This window comes from Rhinopithecus bieti, unplaced genomic scaffold (assembly GCF_001698545.2).
Source record: "Rhinopithecus bieti isolate Rb0 unplaced genomic scaffold, ASM169854v2 scaffold_6513, whole genome shotgun sequence".
In the NCBI taxonomy this organism is placed as follows: domain Eukaryota; kingdom Metazoa; phylum Chordata; class Mammalia; order Primates; family Cercopithecidae; genus Rhinopithecus; species Rhinopithecus bieti.
Genome location: NW_016805931.1, coordinates 1,482,900 through 1,507,317, shown reverse-complemented (window position 1 = coordinate 1,507,317; position 24,418 = coordinate 1,482,900). Strand labels below are relative to the sequence as shown.

The window sequence follows — 24,418 nt, the reverse complement described above, 5'->3', positions numbered from 1 at the left end:
CCTCTGAAGTGTATGATATTTGAAAACAAACTGGGACAAAAATCTGCTTTATCTATGAACTTTCCACTAGAAAATACAAGCATACCATCATTAGAGAACATAAGACATCAAAAGCCTTATGTGTTATAACCATACTAAAACAATTTATCTAAATAATGAAGATCTTAATCTAAAAGATAGTGAATACATCATCATCATGAAATCTGGTTTTATGTGCTCTACGGAATACTTGGAGAACTGTTTTGTTTTGCTTTATTAGGTCACACAAACCAGAATGAATTGGCAGAAAATGCTCTATATGTTATAAAATAGCATTTACTACTTCAATTTAAATTCTTTTACCAACAATTGTAGACCTTTTTGATGACACTTATTTTATGTATGTTTTTAATAAATTATGTACTTATTAGTACTTAATGAACCCTTCCTGCCTCAATATAAAATTACGAAACTTAGAGAATTACAGGTTTTATCATGGTCCCTGATATTAGCCACTTTGGAGAAGCTAAAAATTTGGCCATAATGAATGATCCAATGACCCTTTAAATTATCTTTATATTTAATATTACGTGATCCTGCACTACACTGATTTAAAACATGCTTTTTGAAAAATGTCTTAATAATGGAGCAGTCATCTTCAGCATGTTTCAAACACTATTTGTACCAAAATCATGTAGGTGTTGGCAGTGGTTCTCAAACTAGGATGATAAAGACACCTGCAGAGTTTGCTTAAACACAACTGCTAGCCCCTGCCCCTGCTCCTAAGGTATCTGATTTAGTAGATCTGAGATGGGACCCTGAGAGAGGTTGCATTTCCAACAAGTTCCCAGGTGATGTTGATGCTTTTTGTTGGGACCACACTTTTGACAATCACTGCCCTAGGGCATCTGGTAAGAATGCATACTCTTGGGTCCCATGCTTAAATTAGAATTTCCGAGATTGGGGTCTTCAGATCGGCCTTTTAACAACGTCCTAGGCAAGTGTGCAAACCACAGTTTAAGAATCACTATGACAATTTGACTGGGTTAATTTGCCTATTACTGGCCAATGTATCAGATGTCATATATCATATAAATAAAAATGGAAATAATGCTCAATGACTAACCCCAAGCCTGATACAGTTCAAATGAACACACAGGGTTTGAATATAAATCCTGCCTCTGTTACTTACTAGCTTTGTGACAGTGATAAAGTAACTTTAATTCTCCGAGCCTCAGTTTCCTTATCTATAACATGGGAATAACACCCAAATTTTGAGGATTAACACTATTATACACAGAGTAAGCACAATAGTTAGCACACAGTAGGCACTCGATAAATACTAGCTATTACTTATTAAGAAATGCATGAAATATTTCCTTCAGTATCTGGTCAAAGCAAATTTTTTATTTGCTTAAATGCAATAGTTACACTCCAAGGTAACAGAATAATAATACAATCTTGTATTCATTGCTCCCTATTCTGGGACAGACAGTGTTCTAAGAACCTTACATTTATTTAATCCTCATAAAAATCCTGTGAGGTGGGTAGTATTATCATCCCTAATTTACAGATGAGAAAATTGAGACACAGAGAGATTAAATAAAATTGCTCAAGGTTACAAAAACAGTAAGTGTTGGAGCAAGAATTAACCTGAGTAAGTCTGACTCTAGAACCCAGGATTCATCACAACATTCATTTCCTGTGAGTAAATCTTAAGGCTTTTGGATATTTATAGTAAACCATTTATACTTCTAGTCAAGTAACACATATGAAAATTCATGTCCACACTATTGTGAAGAGTTGTTCAAAAAATAAAATAACTGCCTTGAAATTTTGGCAGATGATACTACCATGATAATAAGTAAAAATTGGTGTATGTTTTCACTATGTGGACAGAGTAATCCATGGTTAGCCAATGAAAAAAATATCCTCTCAAATATACCATTCGAGGAGTCATGATTGTGACATGTTTTGGCCCAATAAATAGAAATTATTTAGCTAGCCAGGTGCTGTAGCTCACACCTGTAATCCCAGCACTTTGGGAGGTGAAGGCAGGTAGATCACCTGAGGTCAGGAGTTCAAGACCAGCCTGGCTAACATGGCAAAACCCCGTCTCTACTAAAAAAACAAAAATTGGCCGGGAGTGGTGGCACACACCTGTAATCCCAGCTACTCAGGAGGCTGAGGCAGGAGAATCGCTTGAACCCGGGAGGCAGAGGTTGCAGTGAGCAGAGATCATGCCACTGCACTCCAGCCTCGGGGACAGTGAGACTCTGTCTCCAAAAAAAGAAATTATTTAGCCAAACAGCAGAGTCAGTGGCATGACAGCCATGTAAAATTGGCATAATGATAAACATAAGGGAAATGTAAATCTTTTGTGCCATTAAAAATAATCTCATAGAAAGTCTGTAAAATATTCTGTTATGACACACTCAGTATTGCTAAAGATAATAAAAATACAAATTTTCTTTCAGAAACTCTTTAAACAGAGAGTCATTAAAAATAGAATGAAACATTTGTGAATGTTTTTGATGACAGCCTTGAATAGGTATTCTGCGTTGTTAGAATTATCCACTGGCAAGACAATTATCCCAAAATAGTAAGTCAGCATCAACCTTCAGACTGTTATTTATAAGTTAAGTATCTACTCTTTCAATATGTAACATTTTTGTTTAAGTACTCTGCGTTTTCTATTGTTTTTAATTAATTATTTTCAAAATCTTGCATTCAAAATAATCTTGCCAGTGTAACTAACTAATAGCCACCTTGGATTCTAAAAATGAATTTTATAACTCTGCTTTAAACAAGTTATGAAAAGCACAAACACATTCTCATCTCTCAACAGGATGAGAATGAAAGAAATCGTAACTATGTAGTTAGAAAGAGTTTAAAATAATCAATTTAAAATGTCACTTAGTAATTCCTAAGAGTGGCACTGATATAAGAAAAGCATCCTCAAATAGCATTAAATTTATTATTAGTTACCCATAATTAACAATGAGTAAATTTGGGAACAAATATTATAAAATACATGTTTACAGAATGCTCTGAATGCTCTGAGTAAATTAATATTAATAGTGGAGAATTGTATTCAAGGGTGGGTAAACATATTTAGAAAAGAACCAACAGAGATTCCATAAAGGATTACTAATTAGAATCAAATATACAATATAGTCAAGGTCCATATGATTTTAAAGTACAGTTTTGTTAAGGCACTTCAGGATAAATGCCAGTCTTATTTTAGCTTCTTTTGGAAGAAAAACTGCCAATTATAAATAATCACAGCAAAATTTTCATTAGACAAAAACTGTATGTGTTGGGGGGATTGGATCATGTATATCATACTGCAAATATAAACTCAACTCTTGAGCTGTATTAACAACACTGAGCAACAATATTTCTTTCTAAAATTTTCCTTAAGGCAGATCTGTTTATTACCAACATAGCACAGTGTAGTTTTAGCAAATTCAACTGTTTTAGTTTCTTAGTGACAATAATACAGATGGTCAAAAATAGACAACAAAATCTCTTTTCTAGTTCCTCTACCTGGCCACCATTTTAAAAACACAATTTCTTCTTATATATATAGATATATTTTTATATTACTGTGTCAAAACACATTTTAACAGACTTCGCAGGTCATTTAAAGCTTCAGTTTATAGTCATTCATGTGAAAGATTTCTATATGGAATGTTCACTTAGAATTCCTCACTGGGATTCCAGTGTTCTATGTCAGAAATGCAGAAGTCCTTCTTCAGTGCAATGCTAGACATTTTACCTTTGTTCATTCGTGATTTCTTTCAAGGGTTTCCTAACTTCACTTTTGTGCCTTCATTTTTGTTTGCTTGACCAATTTCCTTTAGTATATTTTCAGGTAAGGTAGCTTGATATCTGTATAAATAAATATTTGGACGAAGATGATAAATGAGGTATTCTAACACATACTCAGTTGTAAAATCAACATAGTGAAAAGAAACTGCAAGATCAGAACAGCAACCAGGACCCCCTACAGGAGGATAATAGTTGTAATTCCAGTACCAAAAGGTTCTAAGTAGATAACCTTTATTAAATGGTGTTCTGGCACAAAGGGATGAAAAGGTTTTTTTCCAGTGGCATCTCTGGAATCTCCTGCTTCTACATTTATAATTTCCATGCATATCCCCATTGCTAAGTCTTCAATGGAAGAATTATGTGTACACTTGTCTGTTTTAAATGCATCAACAAATCTCTTCAAGCCTTCTTTGCTTAGTAAATATCCTGCTTCTCCACTCATATAGCCCTGTTTTACAAAGGGTTTAAATCTTCTTCCACAGTAAATGGGTTCTTTAGAATCAGATTTTGAAAGAAGCCATCTCAAATTGTCTAATATGAAATATGTGTCATCATCTGCTTTCAAAAACCAATCAACATCTTCTAAATGATGTTCATGAACATACTGAAAAGGTTTAACTGTTTTCCAGTAAAGCTGATCTCTGCCTTCTTTGGTTTTCAATCCCACAGCAGGGAAGTCCTTATTTTCTTCCGAACTCATAAAAACACTTTGTGACAATGCTGGACCCAGGTAACTTTGACATGTTTGGCCTTTTTCTCTAGGTTTTGAGGGCCTGTCATAACCCAGCAAAGAATTTTAACTTGCTGATAGAGGTTTTCAGTGATGTCTATGTTCTCATCTTTACGTTGGCTAGAATCTGCATTGAAGTTCATTTGTCCTTCTAGATGATTCTGTCCATTATCATCTGAATGTCTCGCATAAGGATCATTATGAAGAACATTAGACTGGGTGTCACCCTCTTCTCCCAACAAAATACTAAATAGCTGAGAACATAAAAGAAATCCTATTGCCGATCCATAGAGGAAGGTTAAAAAATTCAGCCAGGATTTAGAGGCCATCTCCGAAAGTGTATTTCTGACATCAGCCCCGGCTCCCTCTTGCCCCTCCTGGGGGGCAGAGAGGGCAAGGACACACGACTGGCGACCTTTGCTTCTCTGGGCACCCTCAGAAGTGGCTCCTGGCCCCTTGCCGAGGCTGCCAGCTGCCACCCAGATCATTCTCCGGCGGCGGCAGTAGAGTTTTAAATAAAATACAATCTGCATGTCTTCACATGCTTCTTTCTTCCTATTTGTTCACGTTTCTTCCATTTTCTGTCCTCAGAATCTCTCACCCTGTGTGTATTCTGAAATCTCTCTTTATGCACCCATACAGAAGTCTATCTGTTTAAAGCAGTTAGAGAGGCAAGACCATTCAAAACATGCTCCTCATGTAAGCCATATGGAAAGAAAGATAGATGATGAATAGATGAGAAAGAGAGAGAGAAAGAGAGGAGTGATAGGAAGGAGACAAGGAAGGACTGAGGTATTGTTTGTTTATGTAGATCTTTTAGATATCTTAATAAGTGGGCTTCTGATTGTCAGTAGAAAAAACTTTCCTGTCCTCATTTTAGATTCCATTAGGACCGTCAGTCATCCTTATCTTTGTACTTGTTATTTCTACATCATGCTTCCTCATTTCTCCAGAAATTTTCTGAACCGTTTCTAAGTTTGTGCCCAATTATTTGCCTTGACCGCAACTTAGATTGGCTCTTTCTAAGCAACCCCTAGGGAAGCTCCTTCTTTTCCTCTTTCCTCGTTGTGCTGTGGTTTAGTGTACATTGCAGGGCCAGAAGGAATTCTGAAGTACATGCTATTCTGCTTCACACGTCTTCCTTTTCCCCCTACCCTGTGCTTCACTCTGTGTCCAAATTCCTTCTAAACAGGTTTGGTGGCCATCTAGCCAAGAGAGGTCATCTTCAGTGACAGGAAGTTCACTATTTCTTGAGATGACCCAGTCCATTTTTATAAACTCTAATAATAATTAAAATACCTGTCTCTCTCACTCTCACCCACTGCTATTTCTAACTACGGGAGTCTCATAGAGCAATTTAACCATAAAATTGTTTGCATAAAAGCCCTTTGAAAAACAATTCTATTTACAATAGTATGAGAAAGAATCAAATACTTAGGAATAACCAAGGAGATAAAAGACTGGTACACTGAAAACTACAAAGCATTGCTGAAAGAAATTAAAGAAAACACCAGTAAATGGAAAGACATTTTATGTTTCGTGAATTAGCAAACTTAATATTATTAAGATGCCAATACTACACAAAGCAATCTACAGATTCAATACAATCTCTGTGAAAATCCCAATGATGTTTTCTACAGAAATAGAAAAATCATCCTAATATGCATATTGAATTTCAAGAGACCCCAAAATAGCTAAAACAATCTTCAAAAAGAACAGTTGGAGGTTTCACACTTCCTGATTTCAAAACTTACTACAAAGCTACAGTAGTGAAAACAGTGTGGTACTGGCATACAGACAGACATATAGATCAGTAGAATAGAACTGAAAGTCCGGAAATAATCCCATACATTTATGGTCAACTGATTTTCGACAAGAGTGCCAAGACCATTCAATAGGGAAAGAATAGTTGCTATGACTTGAATGTTCCCACTGAAAGTTGTGTTGAAATTTAACTGTCATTGTAACAGTATTAAGAGGTGGTGCTTTTAGAGGTGATTGGGGCATGAAGGCTCTTCTCTCATGAATTGATTAATACTGTTATATTAGGAGTGCGTTAGATATCTCTGGCATGGGTGTCTGATAAAAACAATGAGTTTGGCCTGATTTCTTCTGTCTCGCATGCTCACTTCTGCCTTTCACCCTTCTGCCATGAGATCATCCTCACCACATGTTGGCACCATGCCCTTGGACTTCCTAGCCTCAAGAACCATGAACCAAATAAGTTTATTTATAAATTACCCAGTCTATAGTATTGTGTTATAGCAGCAGGAAACAGACTAAGACAATAGTATTTTCAATGAATGATGTTGGAAAAACAGGATAGCCACATGGAAAAAAATGTATTTGAACCCTTACTTTACACCATATATAAAAGTTAACTCAAAATGGATCAAAGACCCAAACATAAGACCTAAAACTGTAAAACTCATAGAAAAAAGCATATGGAAAAGCTTCATGACACTGGATTTGGCAATGATTTCTTGACTATGACATCACATGCACAGGCAACAAAAGAAAAAATAGACGAATTAGACTACGTCAAAATTAAAAGCTTTGTCATCAAATGACACTATCAACAGAATGAAAGGCAACCCACAGAATGAGAGAAAATATTTGCAAATCATATACCTGACAAAGGTTTAATATTCAGAATATATAAAGAACTCCTACAACCCAGCAACAAAAGCCAAACAACTTAATTCAAAATGGGCAAAGGATTTGAATAGACATTTCTTGAAAGATATGCCTATAGCCAATAAGCACATGTAAAAATGCTCACTGTCACTAATATTAGAGAAATGCAAATCAAAGCCACAATGAAATACCACTTCACCCTCATTAGGATGGCTATTATTTTTTTAAAAACCAAACAATAAATAATAAGTGTTAGCAAGGATATGGGGAAATTGAAACTCTTGTGCACTTTGGTGGAAATACAAAATGGTGCAGCTGTTTGGAAGACAGTATGGTGGTTCTTTCAAAAATTAAAAACGGAATTATCACACGATCCAACAATTCCACGTCTGAGTATATACCCAAAAGAATTGAAAGCAGGAATGCAAAAAGATTTGTAGACCCATGTTCACAGCAGCATTATTCACAATAGCCAAAAGATGGGAATGACCCAAGTGTCCATTGACAGGTAATGAATAAACAAAATGTGTTGCATACATACAATTAAATATTATTAAATCTTAACAAGGAAGACAGTTCTGACACATTCTACAAAATGGATGAACCCTGAGGACATTATGCTAAGTGAAATAAGCCAGTCACGAAAGGACAACGGTTATTGATTCCACATACATGAGGTGCCTTTAGTAGTCAAATTAATAGACAGAAAGTAGAATTGTGGTTTCCAGGGACTCGGGACAGGAAAGAATGGGAAGTTACAGTCTAATGAGTACAGAGATTTGAAAGATGAAAAGATGAGTTTTAGTGATGGTCACACAACAATGTGAATGGACATAATGCCATTGAACTGTAAGTACACTTAAATGGTTAACATTTCAAATTTTATGTATCTTTTACCACAATTTTTTTCTTTTTTTTTTTTTTTTTTGAGATGGAGTCTCGCTCTGTCACCCAGGCTGGAGTGCAGTGGCGTGATCTTGGCTCACTGCAAGCTCCGCCTCCCGGGTTCGCGCCATTCTCCTGCCTCACCCTCCTGCACAATTTTTTTAATTAAAAAAAAACTCTAACTATCTGAAGGCTGACCCCATGGAATAATCTTCAGAGTAGGCACATTTGTTTCCTTCAACCACTCTTCACGTGACTTGATTAAAGTCCATTCATACCTCTAGTCACTCACCTCTGAGTGTTCTCCAGCCACTATACCCCTGTTTAATTGAGACCATAGACCTCAATATGACACTGACCAGTTAAGAATGGAAAAGGCCTATCACTGCCCTCAATATGGCTACTAGATTTGGTAATTCAGCCAGACTTCCTCCTAATTTATTACAATGCTGTTTATTTCTATAGAGCTAATTTTCCAGCTAAAACTCCAAGTTCTTTTTTAAAACGTTTTATCGGTCAGAACTTTTTCAGTGATTAAAAAGAAAATCCAAATGTACACAAAATCTATGTAAATTGACTTAAGCTGAAGGCATCACATTACTTGACTTCAAATTATACTACAAGGCTATAGTAACCAAAATAGCACGATACTGGCCTAAAAACAGCCACGTAGACCGATGGAACAGAATTGAGGTTCCAGAAACAAGTTCACACATTTACAGTCAACTCATTTTTAACAAAGCCACCAAGACATACATTGGGGAAAGAACAGTCTCTTCAATACATGGTGCTGGGAAGACTGGATATCTATATGCAGAAGAATAAAACTAGACCCCTATCTCTCACCATATACAAAAGTCAAATCAAAATGGATTAAAGATTTAAATGTAAGACATGAAACTACCAGAAGAAAACACTAGGGAAATGCTTCGAGACATTGATCTAGGCTAATATTTCTTTTTTTTTTTTTTTTTTTAATTGGTGGGGGGTGGTGTAGGGGGCAGAGAAAAGCTCTCCACTTTTCTCTGGTAAGAGAAATATGTCACCAGGTGGCTTCCAGGTTCATGGATGGTAGAACAAAGTGACAGTATTGTTCTCGACAACCCCAGTCAACATATCAAACGTATCATTGCTTGTCATGGGCTCTAATTGGGTCACATCCCTGAGTCAGTCTCCAAGGCCAGGATAATGCTAGTGCTGAGTGGCTTAGTTCTAAGCCACATGTTCTGCCCCCGACCAGTGATATAGTCAATTCCACTGAATCAGCCTGTGGGCTAGAAGAGGAGAGGAAGTAGTCCCTAGAGAATAATCAGGTTAAGCTTATCAACAGGGAGAGGGGAAGTTGAGTGCAAAAACTACATACTTAACCACCCTTCAATTAGTTCAACTGGATATTTTGTGGACTAAGATACTGTTACCAGGGGTCCTTGTTCTTAGAGCTCCGAAGATCCTGGCGGGCCACTTCCAAAATGGTGAGCCACTTCCAAGATGGTAGCAAGCCTCATGTTCTCTGGGGTCCTTGGCCTCACGGATTCCAAGGAATGGAATCTTGGGCCATGTGGTGAGTGGTACAGCTCTATTAGAAGCTGTGGGTCACGGAAGAGAACCTAGAACCCAGTGACTAGTGTTCAACTCAATTAGGAGGAACCTGAGCACTTAGCCGTGAGGGATCAATGGCAAGCCTTTAGCCCGACTGGGAGTGGCAATGGGCGCCTTGCTGGATCAGGAGCACAGTGGACACCCTGCCAGATCCAGAGGGATATAAGTCAGCGGTGGGTCTGTGACAGCGGCCAACAGCAGTGGTGGACATGAGCGAAAGCTCAGCTGGAGCGGTAACAAACACAGACCAGAAGAGAGTGCAGTTGCAAGATTTAATAGAGTGAAGACAGAGCTCCCATACAAAGGGAGGGGACCCAAAAAGGGTAGCCGTTGCTGGCTCCAATGCCTGGGTTTATATCGTGATCATTGTCCCTCCCGCTGTGCTCTCAGGCGATAGATGATTGGCTATTTCTTTACCTTCTGTTTTTTCCTAATTAGCATTTTAGTGAACTCTCTTTACTACCTGATTGGTCAGGTGTGAGCTAAGTTGCAAGCCCTGTGTTTAAAGGTGGATGCAGTCACCTTCTCAGCTAGGCTTAGGGATTCTTAGTCGGCCTAGGAAATCAGCTGGTCCTGTCTTTCAATATGTTACTCTACGTTAAGCCCTATTAAACACCATCTAATTAGATTTCTGGCAAGATATTTTGGGGATCATAATTCTATCAGGCAATGCATTCATTGTTTCTCTCAGCTGTATGTGGTCGACAGTGTGATGAATGTGCCTTGCATATTTTAATGCACTCAGGGATGAATGGATTGTAAATACATTTATGTCTGTTATATAGGCACATTATATAACATATGAACAGGCTATTAAACACAGAGCTCCTCAGCCTACCACCAGGATCTTCTTCCTGAAGTGATACCACCAGCATCTTTGACTGTGGTCACACAACCAGATACCAGCTCCATTTTTGTGCTATTTCTGGGCCCTATTTCTTGTGTCCAAATATATTGTGAGAAATCTTAAAATGTCTAGAGTCCCGGGAAGTTTCCTAATGGAGACTAATGTTCTGTACAATTTATGAAGTCTTTGTCCAATCATCATCAACAAGAGACTATTTTCTCTACATGTCCCAGATTTCTAATGCTTTCTAAATACACCAAAAAAATTTTTTTATGTAGCAATAGTCATAGCAAATATATACACTATTATATGCCAGGCCTTGTTCTAAAAGCACACAGAATTAAATATTAGCTTATTTCTTTCCTCACAACAAACTTATAAGAGAGGTAGGTAGTTGTCATAATTATCATCATTATTACCTTCATTTTAAAGACAAAGAAACTGGCCAGGAACAGTGGCTCACGCCTATAAATCCCAGCACTTTGGGAGGCCAAGGTGGGAGGATCGTTAGGAGACCAGCCTGGGCAAAACGGCAAAACCCCATCTCTACAAAAAATACAAAAATTAGCTGGGCGTGGTGGTGCGTGTCTGTAGTCCCAGCTACTCAGGAGGCTGAGATGGGAGGATCACTTGGGCCTGGGAGATCAAGGCTGCAGTGAGCCAACATCGCGCCACTGCACTCCAGCCTGGGTTAACCAACGAGACCCTGTCTCAAATACAAACAAACAAACAAACAAAATGAAGATGGTCAGTGCAAACTGGGACTGATACTGAAGTTGGCTCCATAGTCCTTGTGCTCATCACAGGAGTGGCATTTGACCTGGACACTCCTTCTCTCTCACTTCTGGCCCCCAGGCAAACGTGCAAGTGAGTCTGCCTAAAACAAACACACGAAAACAATAAAATAAGTTAGGGAACAACCACTCACTTTACAAAACAGTTTGTTGTCATAAATGAAATATTTCCAATAACAAGCTCCTTTGGGGACAGACAGGTCAACCGGCTAAAAGTCACTTATGACTTCCCAAAAATACTGGGACAGAGAAACTGAGGCAAAGGGTTAGGTCCCCTGCCAACTAAAGATCTATTAGAACTGAAAACTGAAAAGTATCTTTGACATAATGTCCACATTAGCAGAAAAACACAACTTAAAAAAACCTTTTTCTCTTTTTTTTTTTCTGGAGATGGAGTTTCACTCTTGTTGCCCAGGCTGGAGTGCAAAGGCGCCATCTCAGCTCACTGCAACCTCTGCCTCCTGGGTTCAAGCAATTCTCCTGCCTCAGCCTCCCAAATAGCTGGGATTACAGGCATGCGCCACCATGCCCAGCTAATTTTTTGTATTTTTAGTAGAGATGGGGTTTCTCCATGTTGGTAAGGCTGGTCTCAAACTCCCAGCCTCAGGTGATCCGCCTACCTCAGCCTCCCAAAGTGCTGGGATTACAGGCGTGAGCCACTGCGCTTGGCCAAAAAACGTTTTCTTACACACATATTTTTTCCCTGGACAATGGCTATGCTTGCGGGGCAGGGGAGGAGTGCATGGGAGGAACTGTGTATGAGTCGATCAGCACAGCCTCGCCCTGGAGGCCTCTTGAGCAGAACTCACTTCCCAGTCCTCCCTGTGCTCCACTTAACCACAGTTCTTTTTTTGTTTGTTTTTGAGACAGAGTCTCGCTGTGTCACCCAGGCTGGAGTGCAGTGGTGCGATCTTGGTTCACTGCACCCTCTGCCTCCGGGGTTCAAGCGATTCTCCTGCCTCAGCCTCCCAAGTAGCTGGGATTACAGGCGCATGCCACCACACCTGGCTTATTTTTCTGTATTTTCAGTAGAGACAGGGTTTCACTACGTTGACCAGGCTGGTCTTGAACTCCTGATCTCAAGTGATCCACTCGCCTCGACCTCCCACAGTGCCTGGATTACAGGCGTGAGCCACTGCGCCTGGCCCCACTTGATCTGTAGTTCTCTTGTCGCCTTTTTGTTTGTTTGTTTTTTAAGACAAGGTCTCACTCTGTTATCCAGGCTGGAGTATAGTGGCACAATCATAGCTCACTGCTTGAACTCTAGGGCTCAAGCGATCCTCCTGCCTCACCTTCCTGAGTACCTGGGACTACAGGTACCCACCACCATGCCCAGCTAATTTTTAAAATTTTTGTAGAGAGAGGGTCTCACTGTGTTGCCCAGGCTGATCTCGAAGTCCTGGGCTCAAGCCATCCTCCCACCTCAGCCTCCCAAAGTGTTGAGATTACAGACATAAGCCATCGGTTGACCATGTATTAGTTGGTTCAGTTGTGCCCAAGGCACAATGCACATGGCTACAAAATTCAAAGGAGTTGCCTACAGTTCTGTCTCTTCCGGGAATTCCATTTCATGAAATCCCAGGTGGTTGAAATGAAGAGACTTTCATGAAGGGTCAACTTGCAGAGATGAAGCAGGGCTGAAAGGATGAACTGGGGATGCTGAAGCTCCAGAGACTAACATCAGTGGGAAGCCAAAGAAGGATGGGAGGGGACCGTTTTATCAGGGAACCCAGTGAAACCGACTCTGCAGAGAAAGAGACTGGCTCTGCCAAGAAAGAGCCTCCTGGTGGGAGAGAAGTGGCTCCTGCCGAACACTGCACTAGGGGAAGGCAGGAAGCAATGTCCCTTCTCTCTCTTCTCCCCACCAGGCTCCTGCCCGTGCCTTTCATGGGCAAGCAAGAGGGTGAGGGAGCCTGGGTGGAGCACTCGGCAAGGGTCAGTCCTCAGGGTACAGAATAGAGCGGGAAAGGCCAGCTCACCCTCTACATCTGGAGATCAGAGAACAGAGAGCACAATGTCTCTTTCAAAGGTGGTAAACTGAGTCATTGAGAGTACAAGGAACATGTTCCAGATCAAAAGGGGCAACACAGAACTGAGATGAGGGCCCCACTTTCCTCTCTGGGCTCACTGACTTCGAGAAGCCTGAATGCCTGGAAAGAATCAGAAAATCTCAAATGACATCCAATCCCTCAGTTTCCTTTCCAGTACACAGCAGTGTTACAAATGGCATGAGTGATCCTCCTTTCTTCAGAAGTGGTGAGGGAGTGTGTGGCCAGGATGACTCAGTCTTCTGCCTGGATTCACTTGAGAAGTTTTAATGAATCACTTGTGTGGGTGAGGACTTGGGTATTGTTATTCTTTCAGTGAACTGGCCCTACACACTAACATTGTGTCTGTTTGATGCATGAAGGTGACTCATCTGAAGAAGTTGACCTGACCATGGTGTATCAGGCAGCCTCTAATGGAGATGTCAATGCTCTGACTGCAGTGATTCGGGAAGACCCTTCTATCCTAGAATGCTGTGACAGTGAAGGTGAGATATGTATGCATTTTGAATCCAGAATGTTCTGCTCTATTTTTTTAGAGATGGCCTTCAGACATGAGCAATGTTAATAAATGTATATCTGACCGCCCAGTTTGATACTGTGGCTATGTGCAGATACCTTGGTATTTCTTTAAATAAGAGGATTAGACACAAAGTTTCAGATTCTTTTACATCGCCTCTTATAAGGAAGTCATCATTTTGAGTTTGTTTCAGTATCTCTGTATGAATGACCAAACTAGATAGGTCAAGTAGTTAGGAAAGGGTACGAAAAGAGTAGGCTATTTTTGGTAACAATGGATCTTAAGAAAATGTGACTGTAAAAGGCAAAGAGCAAGAATTTCTGCTTCTGAGAAGATGGAGTAGATGCATTTCTTTCGTATTATTTCTGCTAAATACAACTAAAAACCCTGGACATTATATATAAACATAACAAGACTCTGGAAGATGGAGATAAAATGACAGATGAGCTGAGATCTCCTGACTCAAGGAATGACATTGTGTAAGTGCCCAGGGTTTTCTTTTTGCCTCGTTAATCCCAGAGCTGATGCTGAAGAAGCTGGCAACCCAGAAATGTCAACAGGCACAGACCAAACAGCAGCAAAAACAGCCTTCTCTCTCTGGCAAAAGGACCAGGAAAGGAACAGCCTAGAAAGACAGAACACTTTTTAGACAATAAGTCCCTACTCCAGCCAAATACCACAAAAAGCCATGGGGCTCCAGCCCCACTCATTCCAGCAAAGACTAAGTAGGAAACCTGGATTTCTAATGCCACCTTGCAATAATGAGGTGGCACCCCTTTACTTCCCCTTTACAGCAGTGCCCATGGAAGCCAGCTAAAATAAAAGGTTTAATATCAGGAATCTCATAATATAATACTCCAAATGTCCAAGTTTTAATTACTTGTCATACCGAGAAACAGGGAGATCTCAAACTGAATGAAAAAAAATCAACAGATGCCAATGAAAGAGATGTTAGAATTATCTCACAAAGATTTTCAAATAACCGTGACAAAAATGTTTCAATGAGCAATTGAAAACATGCTTAAAACTAAAGAGAAAAATAGGAAGTCTCAGCAAAGAAATAAAAGACATAAGGAAAACCAAATGGGAATTTTAAAATCAAAAATACAATCATCACAATGTTAAAACTCAGTGAATAAGCTCAGCAGCAGAATGAGGATGCAAAGGAAAGAATTAACGAACTTGAAAACAGAAGAGTAAGAAATAGACAATAAGAAATAGATAATCTGAAGAGCCCTATAATTAGGAAATTGACTTCATAATTTTAAAATCCCCCCCAAAAAAGATGTCTTCAAGACTAGATTATTTCACCAGAGATTTGTGATCCTCCCACCTCGGCCTCCCAAAGTGCTAAGATTATAGATATGAGCCACCTCACCTGGCAGATTTCTACAAACTTTTAAAGAATAACCAGCATCGATTCCACATAATCTCTTCCAGAAAAAGAGATGAGAAAACACGTTTCAGTTATGTTTATAAGCTAGTATTGCTTCACTATCAAAACCAAAGACAATGTAAAAAAAATAAGGCTGTACACCAGTAGTCTTCATGAATGTAGATATAAAAATCCTTAACCAAATATTAGCAAATAGCATTCAGTAATATACAGAAATAGGCTGGACACGGTGGCTCATGCCTATAGTTCCAACACTTTAGGAGGCCGAGACAAGCAGATCACTTGAGGTCAGGACTTCAAGACCAGCCTGGCCAAAATGGTGAAACCCTGTCTCTACTAAAAATACAAAAATTAGCCGCATACAGTGGCATGTGCCTGTAATCCTAGCTACTGGGGAGGCTGAGGCACGAGAATTGCTTGAACCCGGTGTTTGGACAAACGGAGGCAAGATGGCACAGTTCCGGGTTCTTCACCATCAACTTTCCGGCGCCCGGGAAAGACACCGGTCGACTGCGCAGGCGCAACCCGACCTCCGACGGAGAAAAACCGGAACCTGCCTAGCCACGCCTACTGCCCCGCCCCCGACCCGCCTATGTCCCGCCCACTGCCCTCCCACTCCCGGGCCCAGGACATAGAAGCCGCTCCCGGCGGGCACGCCATGCGAACTTCCTTGGCCCCTCCTCCTACGCGGGACCCAGGAACCTCGTCCGAGAACGCCGGTGTGAACTTCCTTGGACCCTGCTCCTGTGCGGACCTAGGAACCTCGCCCGACAACGCTGGAGCGACTTCGTCGGCCTCCACCGCTGGAGACCGGTGAACCTTGCTCCCTCCTTCACATTGGCTTGTAAATAAAGTTTTTTTGCCTTGCCTACTTGCCTTTTCTCTGGCATTTGCTCGGGGGGTCGCATTAAAGCAAATCACCCGGGAGGCGTAGGTTGCAGGGAGCCGAGATCGCACCACTGCACTCCAGCCGGGTGACAGAGCGAGACTCCATCTCAAAACAAAAACAAAAAGAATCATACACCATGATCAAGTAGGGTTTGTTTTAGGGATGTTAGGGATGTAAGACTGGTTCAATATTTGAAAGTCAATGTAATCTACCAAATTAACCAACTAAGGCAGAAAAATCACATGTTCATATCAATTAATACAAAAAAGCATTAGACAAAATTTAACGCATATTAATAATAAAAATATCAGAAAAACAGGAATAGAGGAGAGCTTCTTCAACATAAGGAAGAGTGTCTACAACAACAACAAAACTCTAGAGCTAAGGTTTTACTTAATGGTGAAAGTTTGAGTGCTTTGCCCCTAAGACCTGGAACAAGGTGTGAATGTCCACTCTCCCCTCTCCAATTCAGCATAGTGTAATATGAGTGCAAAAGGGCAAGAAAAGGAAGTAAGAAGCATACATCTTTTATTTTTTTGACAGAGTCTCGCTCTGTTACCCAAACTGAAGTGCAGTGGCGCAATCTCCGCTCACTGCAACCTCCATCTCCCGGGTTCAAGCAATTCTGCCTCAGACTCCCAAGTAACTGGGATTACAGGTGCCCGCCACTGTGCCCAGCTAATTTTTGTATTTTTAGTACAAACAGATTTCACCATGTTACCCGGGCTCGTCTCAAACTCCTGACCTCTCAGGTGATCCGCCCACCTTGGCCTGCCAAAGTCCTGGGATTACAGGCATGAGCTACCGGCCCAGCCAAAAGCATACATCTTGAAAAAGGAAAAAAGAAACTGTTACTTTTTGCACGATTTGATTGTCTTCATAGTAAATCCTAAGGAATCTACCAACATACTCCTACAACTAAGTGAGTTCAGCAAGGTCACAGCATACAAGATCAATATACAAACATAAATTTTATTTTTGTATACTAACAATGAACATGCAGACATCAAAAATTTAAACTATAATGCCATTTAAAATCAATAAAAAACATTTAGGTGTAAATACAACAAAATATGTACAGAACTTGTATGTTGAAAACTATAAGTGCTAATTAAATAAATCAAAGATCTTAATAATTGGAAAGGCATAACCATGTTTGTGGCTCAACATATTAAACATGCAGTGCTCTTCAAATTTATATACAGGTTTAGTGCAAATTCTGAAGAGATATCTTGGCATAAGATGGAGATCACAATTTCTACCAAACCCCAGCAAGATTTTTTGTGTATATAGACAAGATTAGCTAAAATGTGTATAGAAATACAAAGGAACTAGGATAGTTGAAACAATTTTGAAAAGGAATAAAGTGGAAGGAATCAGTATACCCAATTTCAACTACATTCAAGCTACATGCTATAGTTTGAATGTGTTCCCCCAAATTTCATGTGTTGGGAACCTGGTCCACAATGCAGTAGTGTTGAGAGGTGGAACCTTTGGGAGATTATTGGGATTAATCCACTCATGGGTCATTGCGGGAGTGGGTTAGTAATCATGGGAGTGGGTCTGTTATGAAAGCTAGTTTGGTGCTCTCTCATGAGCCCCCTTGCCATGTGATACCCTGTACCACCTCGGGACTCTGCAGAGAGTTCCGACCACTAAGAAGACCCTCACCGAATGTAGTCCCTCAACCTTGGACATCCCAGCCTCCAGAATTGAAAGAAATAAAATTCTTCTCTTTATAAATTACCCAGTCTTGGGTATTCAGTTATAGCAACAGAAAACAGACTAAGACAGTACAAAAATCAAAACTAGCTGGGTTAATACATCTAGAGTATTCAGAGTTCTGCCTGATACATAATAAACACTCAATAAATACAAGCTATTATTAATGCTTTTGGAATTTCATAACCATACTGTAATTACTTTGCACCACCCAGGACAAGACAATGAGTCTCAAAGTGGCTAAGTTTCTCAACCAAAGTTTCATAGCTAGTAAAATAGCTAGGAACTGGAACCCAAATATTCTGTGTCCTTGGTTAGTGCTCTTTCTGCTCCTTATCTTATAGTGCAGATGTCTTAAAGTTCTTGAACACTTTACCACGTGGCAAAGTGGATCATTTAAGGACACAAGATGCTGAGGCTACCTTCCTGCACACCTTACCTAACCAAGTTGCTCCACCCTTTATTTTGTGTATTTTCTTTCAAATATAAAATATTTCAGGCCGGCGCCGGTGGCTCAAGCCTGGTAATCCCAGCACTTGGGAGGTCCACAGACAGGGGCGGATCACGAGGGTGCAGGGATCCGAAACCATCCTGGCCTAAGCATAGTGAAACCTCCGTCCTCTACTAAAAAATACAAAACGTACCCAGGCGAGGTGCGGCGGGCGGCCCATGGTAGTTCCCAGCTACTCAGGAGGCGCTGAGGCAGCGGAGAATGGCGTAACGCGCCGCGAGAGGCGACGCTGTTGCAGTGGCCAGACGATCTGGCCACTGCACTCCAGACCTGGGTGACGACGCGAGCTCCGTCTCAAAAAAAAAAAAAAAAAAAAAAAAAAAAAAAAAAAAAAAAAAAAAAAAGAAAAATTTCAAACAAAGACAAAGTACAGAGAATAACATGTCAAACCTGCTGTATGTACCAGCCACCAGAATTTAACAATTTTGACAATTTTGCAATTTTTTCCTTGCCGATTTGTTTTAAGGAAAAAAGTTCCTACAGAGCAGTTGAACGGCGCACCTTTTTTAGTCCTTTTCTGATTCCACCCTTCCACCCCTTTTCCCTTCATTCCTTTAAAATAACTAACCACTATTCTGAAGCTGGTGTGTATCTTTCCTTTTTCTGTTTTTCTGCTTTGACTACTTTTCCTGGGTTTATAGCAATCTGGTGTTATTTTGATTTATAAAATTTACATAAATAATAGTGTATATCTTTGCAATTGGCTTTCTTCACTCAAAATTATGTCTTCAAGATTTATTCAAGTGGATCTGGATTAACTTAACTTGGACATTTGAATTGCTCTATGACACTTCTTTTCATAAATCTAACATAATTTATGTATTTCTCTATTAATGTTCATTTATGCCATTTCTTGTTTAATTCTTCATTATCATCTTTGATTATATCTCTTTGTTCATCAATGTGAAAGTTTCTTTATGAAATAAACTTGGAAGTGAAATTACAGGGTTAGAAGGTATGAGCACCTATAATTTTATCAAATGTTGCCACATTTATCCCCCAAAATGGTTGTCCCAACTTATACTTTAACCAACAGTATGTAAGAGTTCCCCAAATCCTTGACAACACCTGGCATTTCAGATGGTTTAGAATTGGTAATCCAATACGTATGAATGTCATTGAGAAATGACATTGAGAAATGTAGAACTATGTATTCTCTAATTATTTGAGAGATTTATAATCTTTCATATGTTTATTGGCTTGTGTCTGCTGTCTCTCAAATTGCTCCTACATTGTTTATTTCTTTCTGATTCAATTATTGATGTTATTTATTTAGTTAAGCTCATAATTTTTTCTTGGTTTTATGAATTAAAATAACCTCCCAATCTGTAGCTGGCCTTTTCATTTCATTTATGGGATCTTATGTAATACAGAAAATTTTTAATTTGAATATAATTTAATTTAATAAAATGTTTTCTTTATAGTTTGCAGTTTTTATGTCTTCTTCAGTAAGGCCTTACTAGTCTTAAGGTTATAAAATATATTCGTCTATATATTTTATAAGTTGTTAAATTTTGCTTTTCATATTTGGAAAGTGTTTATGTATGATGTGAATTTTAGATCTAATTTTAATGTATCCCTTTTTTATAGCCAGTTTCTCAGCACCTTTTATTTATTGAATACCTTTTTTTCCTACTGATTTGTGATGATGTCACTTTGGTCATATATTGAGTTCCTTGATAGGTCTAAGTTTTTCCTGAACTTTTTCCTCTGTTCTGTTGACATGTTTATTGTTTTAATTACCATCGCTGTATAATCTTGTTGGTTCAAAAAGCAATAATCCTCTTTAGTTCTACTGTAAAATTGTCTTGAAATTTTTTTTGGCACTTTAAGCTTCCAGATAAATTTTAGGATTTTTTTCAAGTTTCACAACAGCTTTGTTGATTTTTTATTAGACTTGCAATGAATGTATAGATTCATTTTCAGGAAATTGATGGCTCTATTATATTGAGTCTTTTCCATCATAAACATAGTGTATCTTCCCATGTTTAGTTCTTCTGTTATGTCACCCAATAAGTTTTATACTTTTTATCCACGTAAGTCTTGCTCTTCTTCAGTTAGATTTATTCCTAAGTACCTTATTTTTGTTGTTGTTGCTATTGTTTTTTGTTACTTTTCCCATTGCTTTTGTTTAAGGAAGACCTTTTCTTTTATATATGAATTTTATATACAGGAACAATGCTGTACTGTCTTATTTGTTTTATTTTGAGGGTTTTTTTCCTTCTATTTTCCACAAGGACAAATGTACCAACTTAAAATAAATTTTGGAACCCAATTTGGAGATAAATCTGTCATTCCTCCCTTAAACCTCAGTTAAAGACACGTCAGGAAAATTATTTTAAACTTAAGAAATATTTGGGCAGTGGCTTATGCCCATAATCCCTGCACTTTGGGACATTGACGTGGAAGGATTGCTTGAGCCTGGAAGGTCAAGGCTGCAGGGAGCCGTGGTCACATCACTGCACTCCAGCCTGGGCAACAGAGCAAGATGGTGTCTCAAAAAAAAAAAAAAATTAGTTCAGTAATCATTTGGTTATGCATTTCAGAATTGCTGTTTAATATCTTCCCGGTACCAGATACAGTGGTTGGTACTGAGGATTCAGTGATGAGCATGAGAGATGTGGTTCCTTCCACTTCGAATTTATAGCTTAGAAGAGACAAATTTTAAACACATGATTATGCTCAATCAGTACATGATTATAAAATATTAAAAGCATTACTAGAGAAAAATGAAGGATGATGAAAAATTATAACATGGACATCCAGTTCACAATGGAGGGTCAAGAAGGTGTTCCCTGAAGAAATTTATATGTAAGCTAGGCTCTCAAGATAGATGTAAATTAGCTAGACATAACATGTAATTTTATGAAAACAGTATCTAGGGATTCTTTTCTTGTTCTTGTTTTTGGGTGAGATGGAGGTCTCTCTCTGTCACCCGACGCCTCGGAGTGCAATGGCACAATCGTCGGCTCACGTGCACCTCCACCCGTCCCGGGGTTCAATGCCGATTCTCCTGCCTCAGCCTCCTGAGTAACTAGGCCTCACAGGTCCCGCCCACCATGCCCAGCTAAATGTTTTTTTTTTTTTTTTGTTTTTTTTTGTTTTTTTTTTTTTTTTTTTTTTTTTTTTTTTTGTTGTATTTTTATGTGGCAGACAGGGTTTCACTCATGTTGGCCCAACCGCTGTTCTCAGCACTCCTGGCCCTTCAGAGATCTGCCACCTTGCGCCTACCCCAAAGTGCTGGGATTACAGGCATGACCACATCTGGCCTATCTAGGGATTCTTTAGCTTTACTTACTATTTCAGATTCACAGATTGCTTCAATAATTGCCTTTTGCAGCATGTCCTTTTTTTCTCTCAATAGTTATAATTACCACTTGTTGACAGGAAGAAAGGAAGGGAGGAAGGGAAAGGAAGGAAATTTTGCAACTATTTTAAGACATAGCACTTCATTGCTGCTTTTTCCCAGTACAGATGACTGAAAGAGTTTTAGAAGGAAAAAAATTGGAGAAATTGAGTTGCCGACCACAACTCAATTTCTGGTGTCCTAGGGACTGCACTGCAAAGCTCATCACTCCCTCCTGGCAATGTTCAAATTCAAATATTAAAGAAAACTTTGGCAAAAGGGACACTTAGAAGTTAAGACTCAGCCACAACTCTGAACTCGGTGCTCTTTCAGTGAAAACAGAAATCTTGGGATTTACCCTTTCTCGGGGATTTCTCAGGGTCATAGCCTGCAGTTCATCTGGAGAAGAATCACAATCTCCAATCCAAAGACATCTATACAAGTCTCAGCTGGGCAAGGGGTGAATCTGAGGTTTGATTTATTCACCTGAAGGAATGAGAAGCACCTGGATCCTGCCTCATGAGCCTGGCTTGTTCCAACAGCCCTGCAAAGTTCATCAGAATGTGTAATTTCATCTCTATTTTATTCAGGAAGAAAACATATGAAAAACTAAATGCCTTGGCCTATATTGATTCTGAAAACAGAGAAGCATTTCAGTACAGGTGGCCACTTTTTCAACAAGAATTTGTACAATCCAAGGCTGGGCACTGTTGCTGTCCCTTAGCACCCGCCACCTCCAATGAAAGTGTGCTGAACCCATCTCAGATAGAACGGCTTTCCAAAGGCACTCCCAGATGCTACATTGTTCAAGCTAAGTCAGATAAATCTTAAACTATGTCCTAAACTATGCTGATCCCTGACACAGTCATAAGCAATTTTTATCGTCTACCCAAAATGTTTTACTCAGCCAATTATTGCAAAATTGCAAAAGATTATAAAGAGCCAGTAAAAAAAATAGTTTATAGAGATGTAGCAACAATTAGCTTTATCTCCCTTCAGTCTCATACAAACAGCTGGGTTTGTATTGCAAACAGCAAAATAAATGAACAGGCCAATAAAGCCTGATCATCAGTTTCATGGGTCAAACATGTTTAAAGGCTGTTGAAATGTCTCATTCCAGGATGCACGCCCTTGATGCATGCGGTTTCTGGACGTCAAGTGGACACAGTGAAGCTGCTGTTGAAGATGGGAGCGAATATTAACATGCAGGATGCTTATGGCCGCACAAGTTTATGTCTGGCCACCTACCTGGTACTGATTTGTGTCTGTCATAGGGTCTAAGGAGCAGGGTAGGCTAAGGGTGTCATTATGGGGTCCCAGTTGCAAAGGAGCATTCTTGGATCTATGCAGCTGGCTAAAGGAGCTAGAACTTGAAGCTTTACTCCAATCATCTTCAACATTTATATCCCCACTTAGAGTTGGTTTCATGAATTTGGGCCATTTGGGATCTTCCTAACAATCCTCTAAGATAGAAGTTATATGGCCATTACGGAAACATTCTTTTCTATCTTAACAGCATTGGAATTTCTCTCAGGATATTTCTGGACACACTTGGTGCTTCTAAGAACAATCTCCCTAAATAACCCCAACAGGGTGGGAACACTGTGAAGATGCGGTTAACATCTGTGGGGTAGGATTGGTCGAGTAGAAGCTTGAGGCTGAGGAATGTGGAGAACAATGAGAACTGGGGAAGGTGGTGGGAGGGACTGGACAATAGAGAACAGGGGAGACATAGCAGGCTCTTAAAGGGACAACATCAAGCAGAGGACTCAGCCCACAATCAGGGTTCAATTTAACAACTGTGTAGTAATGCTAGTCCTCACCAGTAGAGAATTCGGCTCAGCATTTCCCAACATTAGAGCAAGCTTGGTTAAGCCTTACTGAAAATCCTCAAGACCCTCTCCTCTCAAACTCTTCCTGCAGTCCTTTTGAGAGGTCCTAGGGGTGCCTTGAGCCCATGTCAAACAACTCCTAACCACCACATGGAGGTCATCCTTTTTCTTCCTCTCCAGAGAGGTACCCAGAAATCTTCACTGTGACCACCATTGCTGCCAGTGCAGCTTCTTGCATTTGCTACAGCTTGCATTTGCTACTGCTGCCCACTGATGGTGGTGAATTCACTCTGGACCAGCCCCACTGAAGGTGTCCTGCTGAATTAAATCACTTCCCTTTCCCAAACACCACCCCCTTCTGCCATGAGCTGGCATAGATTGCAATGAAGCATTACCCAAGTCTTATAGAGATTTCCTTTAAAGCCTACTTTTTCATTTTCTATTTGTGCCCTCTCTGTAGAACTCACATGCAAATCTGGGAAGAAATTTTCAAACTGTGGTCCACAGATCTTTTGTGTAAATATCCCTTGTGGTGCTTGTTTCAAATGCAAGTGCCAGGCTGGTCCGATGGTAGAGGGTTATCAGAACTTATTCACATTAGTGTCGAATGCAGGTACCAGGGGTATACCCTAGACCTCCTGAGTCAGATACTCTGGGAGCAGGACTAGGGTAATTGGTGTTGGGGGAGTCTGCATGTTAAACAAACCTCCTTGGGAATTTTTTTATTTTCTTTTTTTTTTTTTTTTTTTTTTGAGACAGAGTCTTACTTTGTCACCAGGCTGGAGTGCAGTGATGCGATCTCAGCTCACTGCAGCCTCCACCTCCTGGGTTCAAGCGATTCTCCTGCCTTAG

The 24,418-nt window shown here is 39.8% G+C and overlaps 1 protein-coding gene and 1 pseudogene across 1 annotated transcript in view; one reads left to right on the top strand and one right to left on the bottom strand.

Annotated features, from left to right (window-relative positions):
• The window catches only part of ANKRD55 (ankyrin repeat domain 55), a 131,170-nt gene that overhangs the window by 28,082 nt on the left and 78,670 nt on the right, over positions 1-24,418 (top strand). The window contains exons 3-4 of the mRNA XM_017874210.1: positions 13,716-13,838; positions 22,855-22,985. Of these exons, the coding sequence (XP_017729699.1) occupies positions 13,716-13,838; positions 22,855-22,985 (254 nt within the window). The remainder of the gene's footprint in view (positions 1-13,715; positions 13,839-22,854; positions 22,986-24,418) is intronic.
• On the bottom strand, positions 3,783-4,872 carry LOC108530992 (glycoprotein-N-acetylgalactosamine 3-beta-galactosyltransferase 1 pseudogene; annotated as a pseudogene).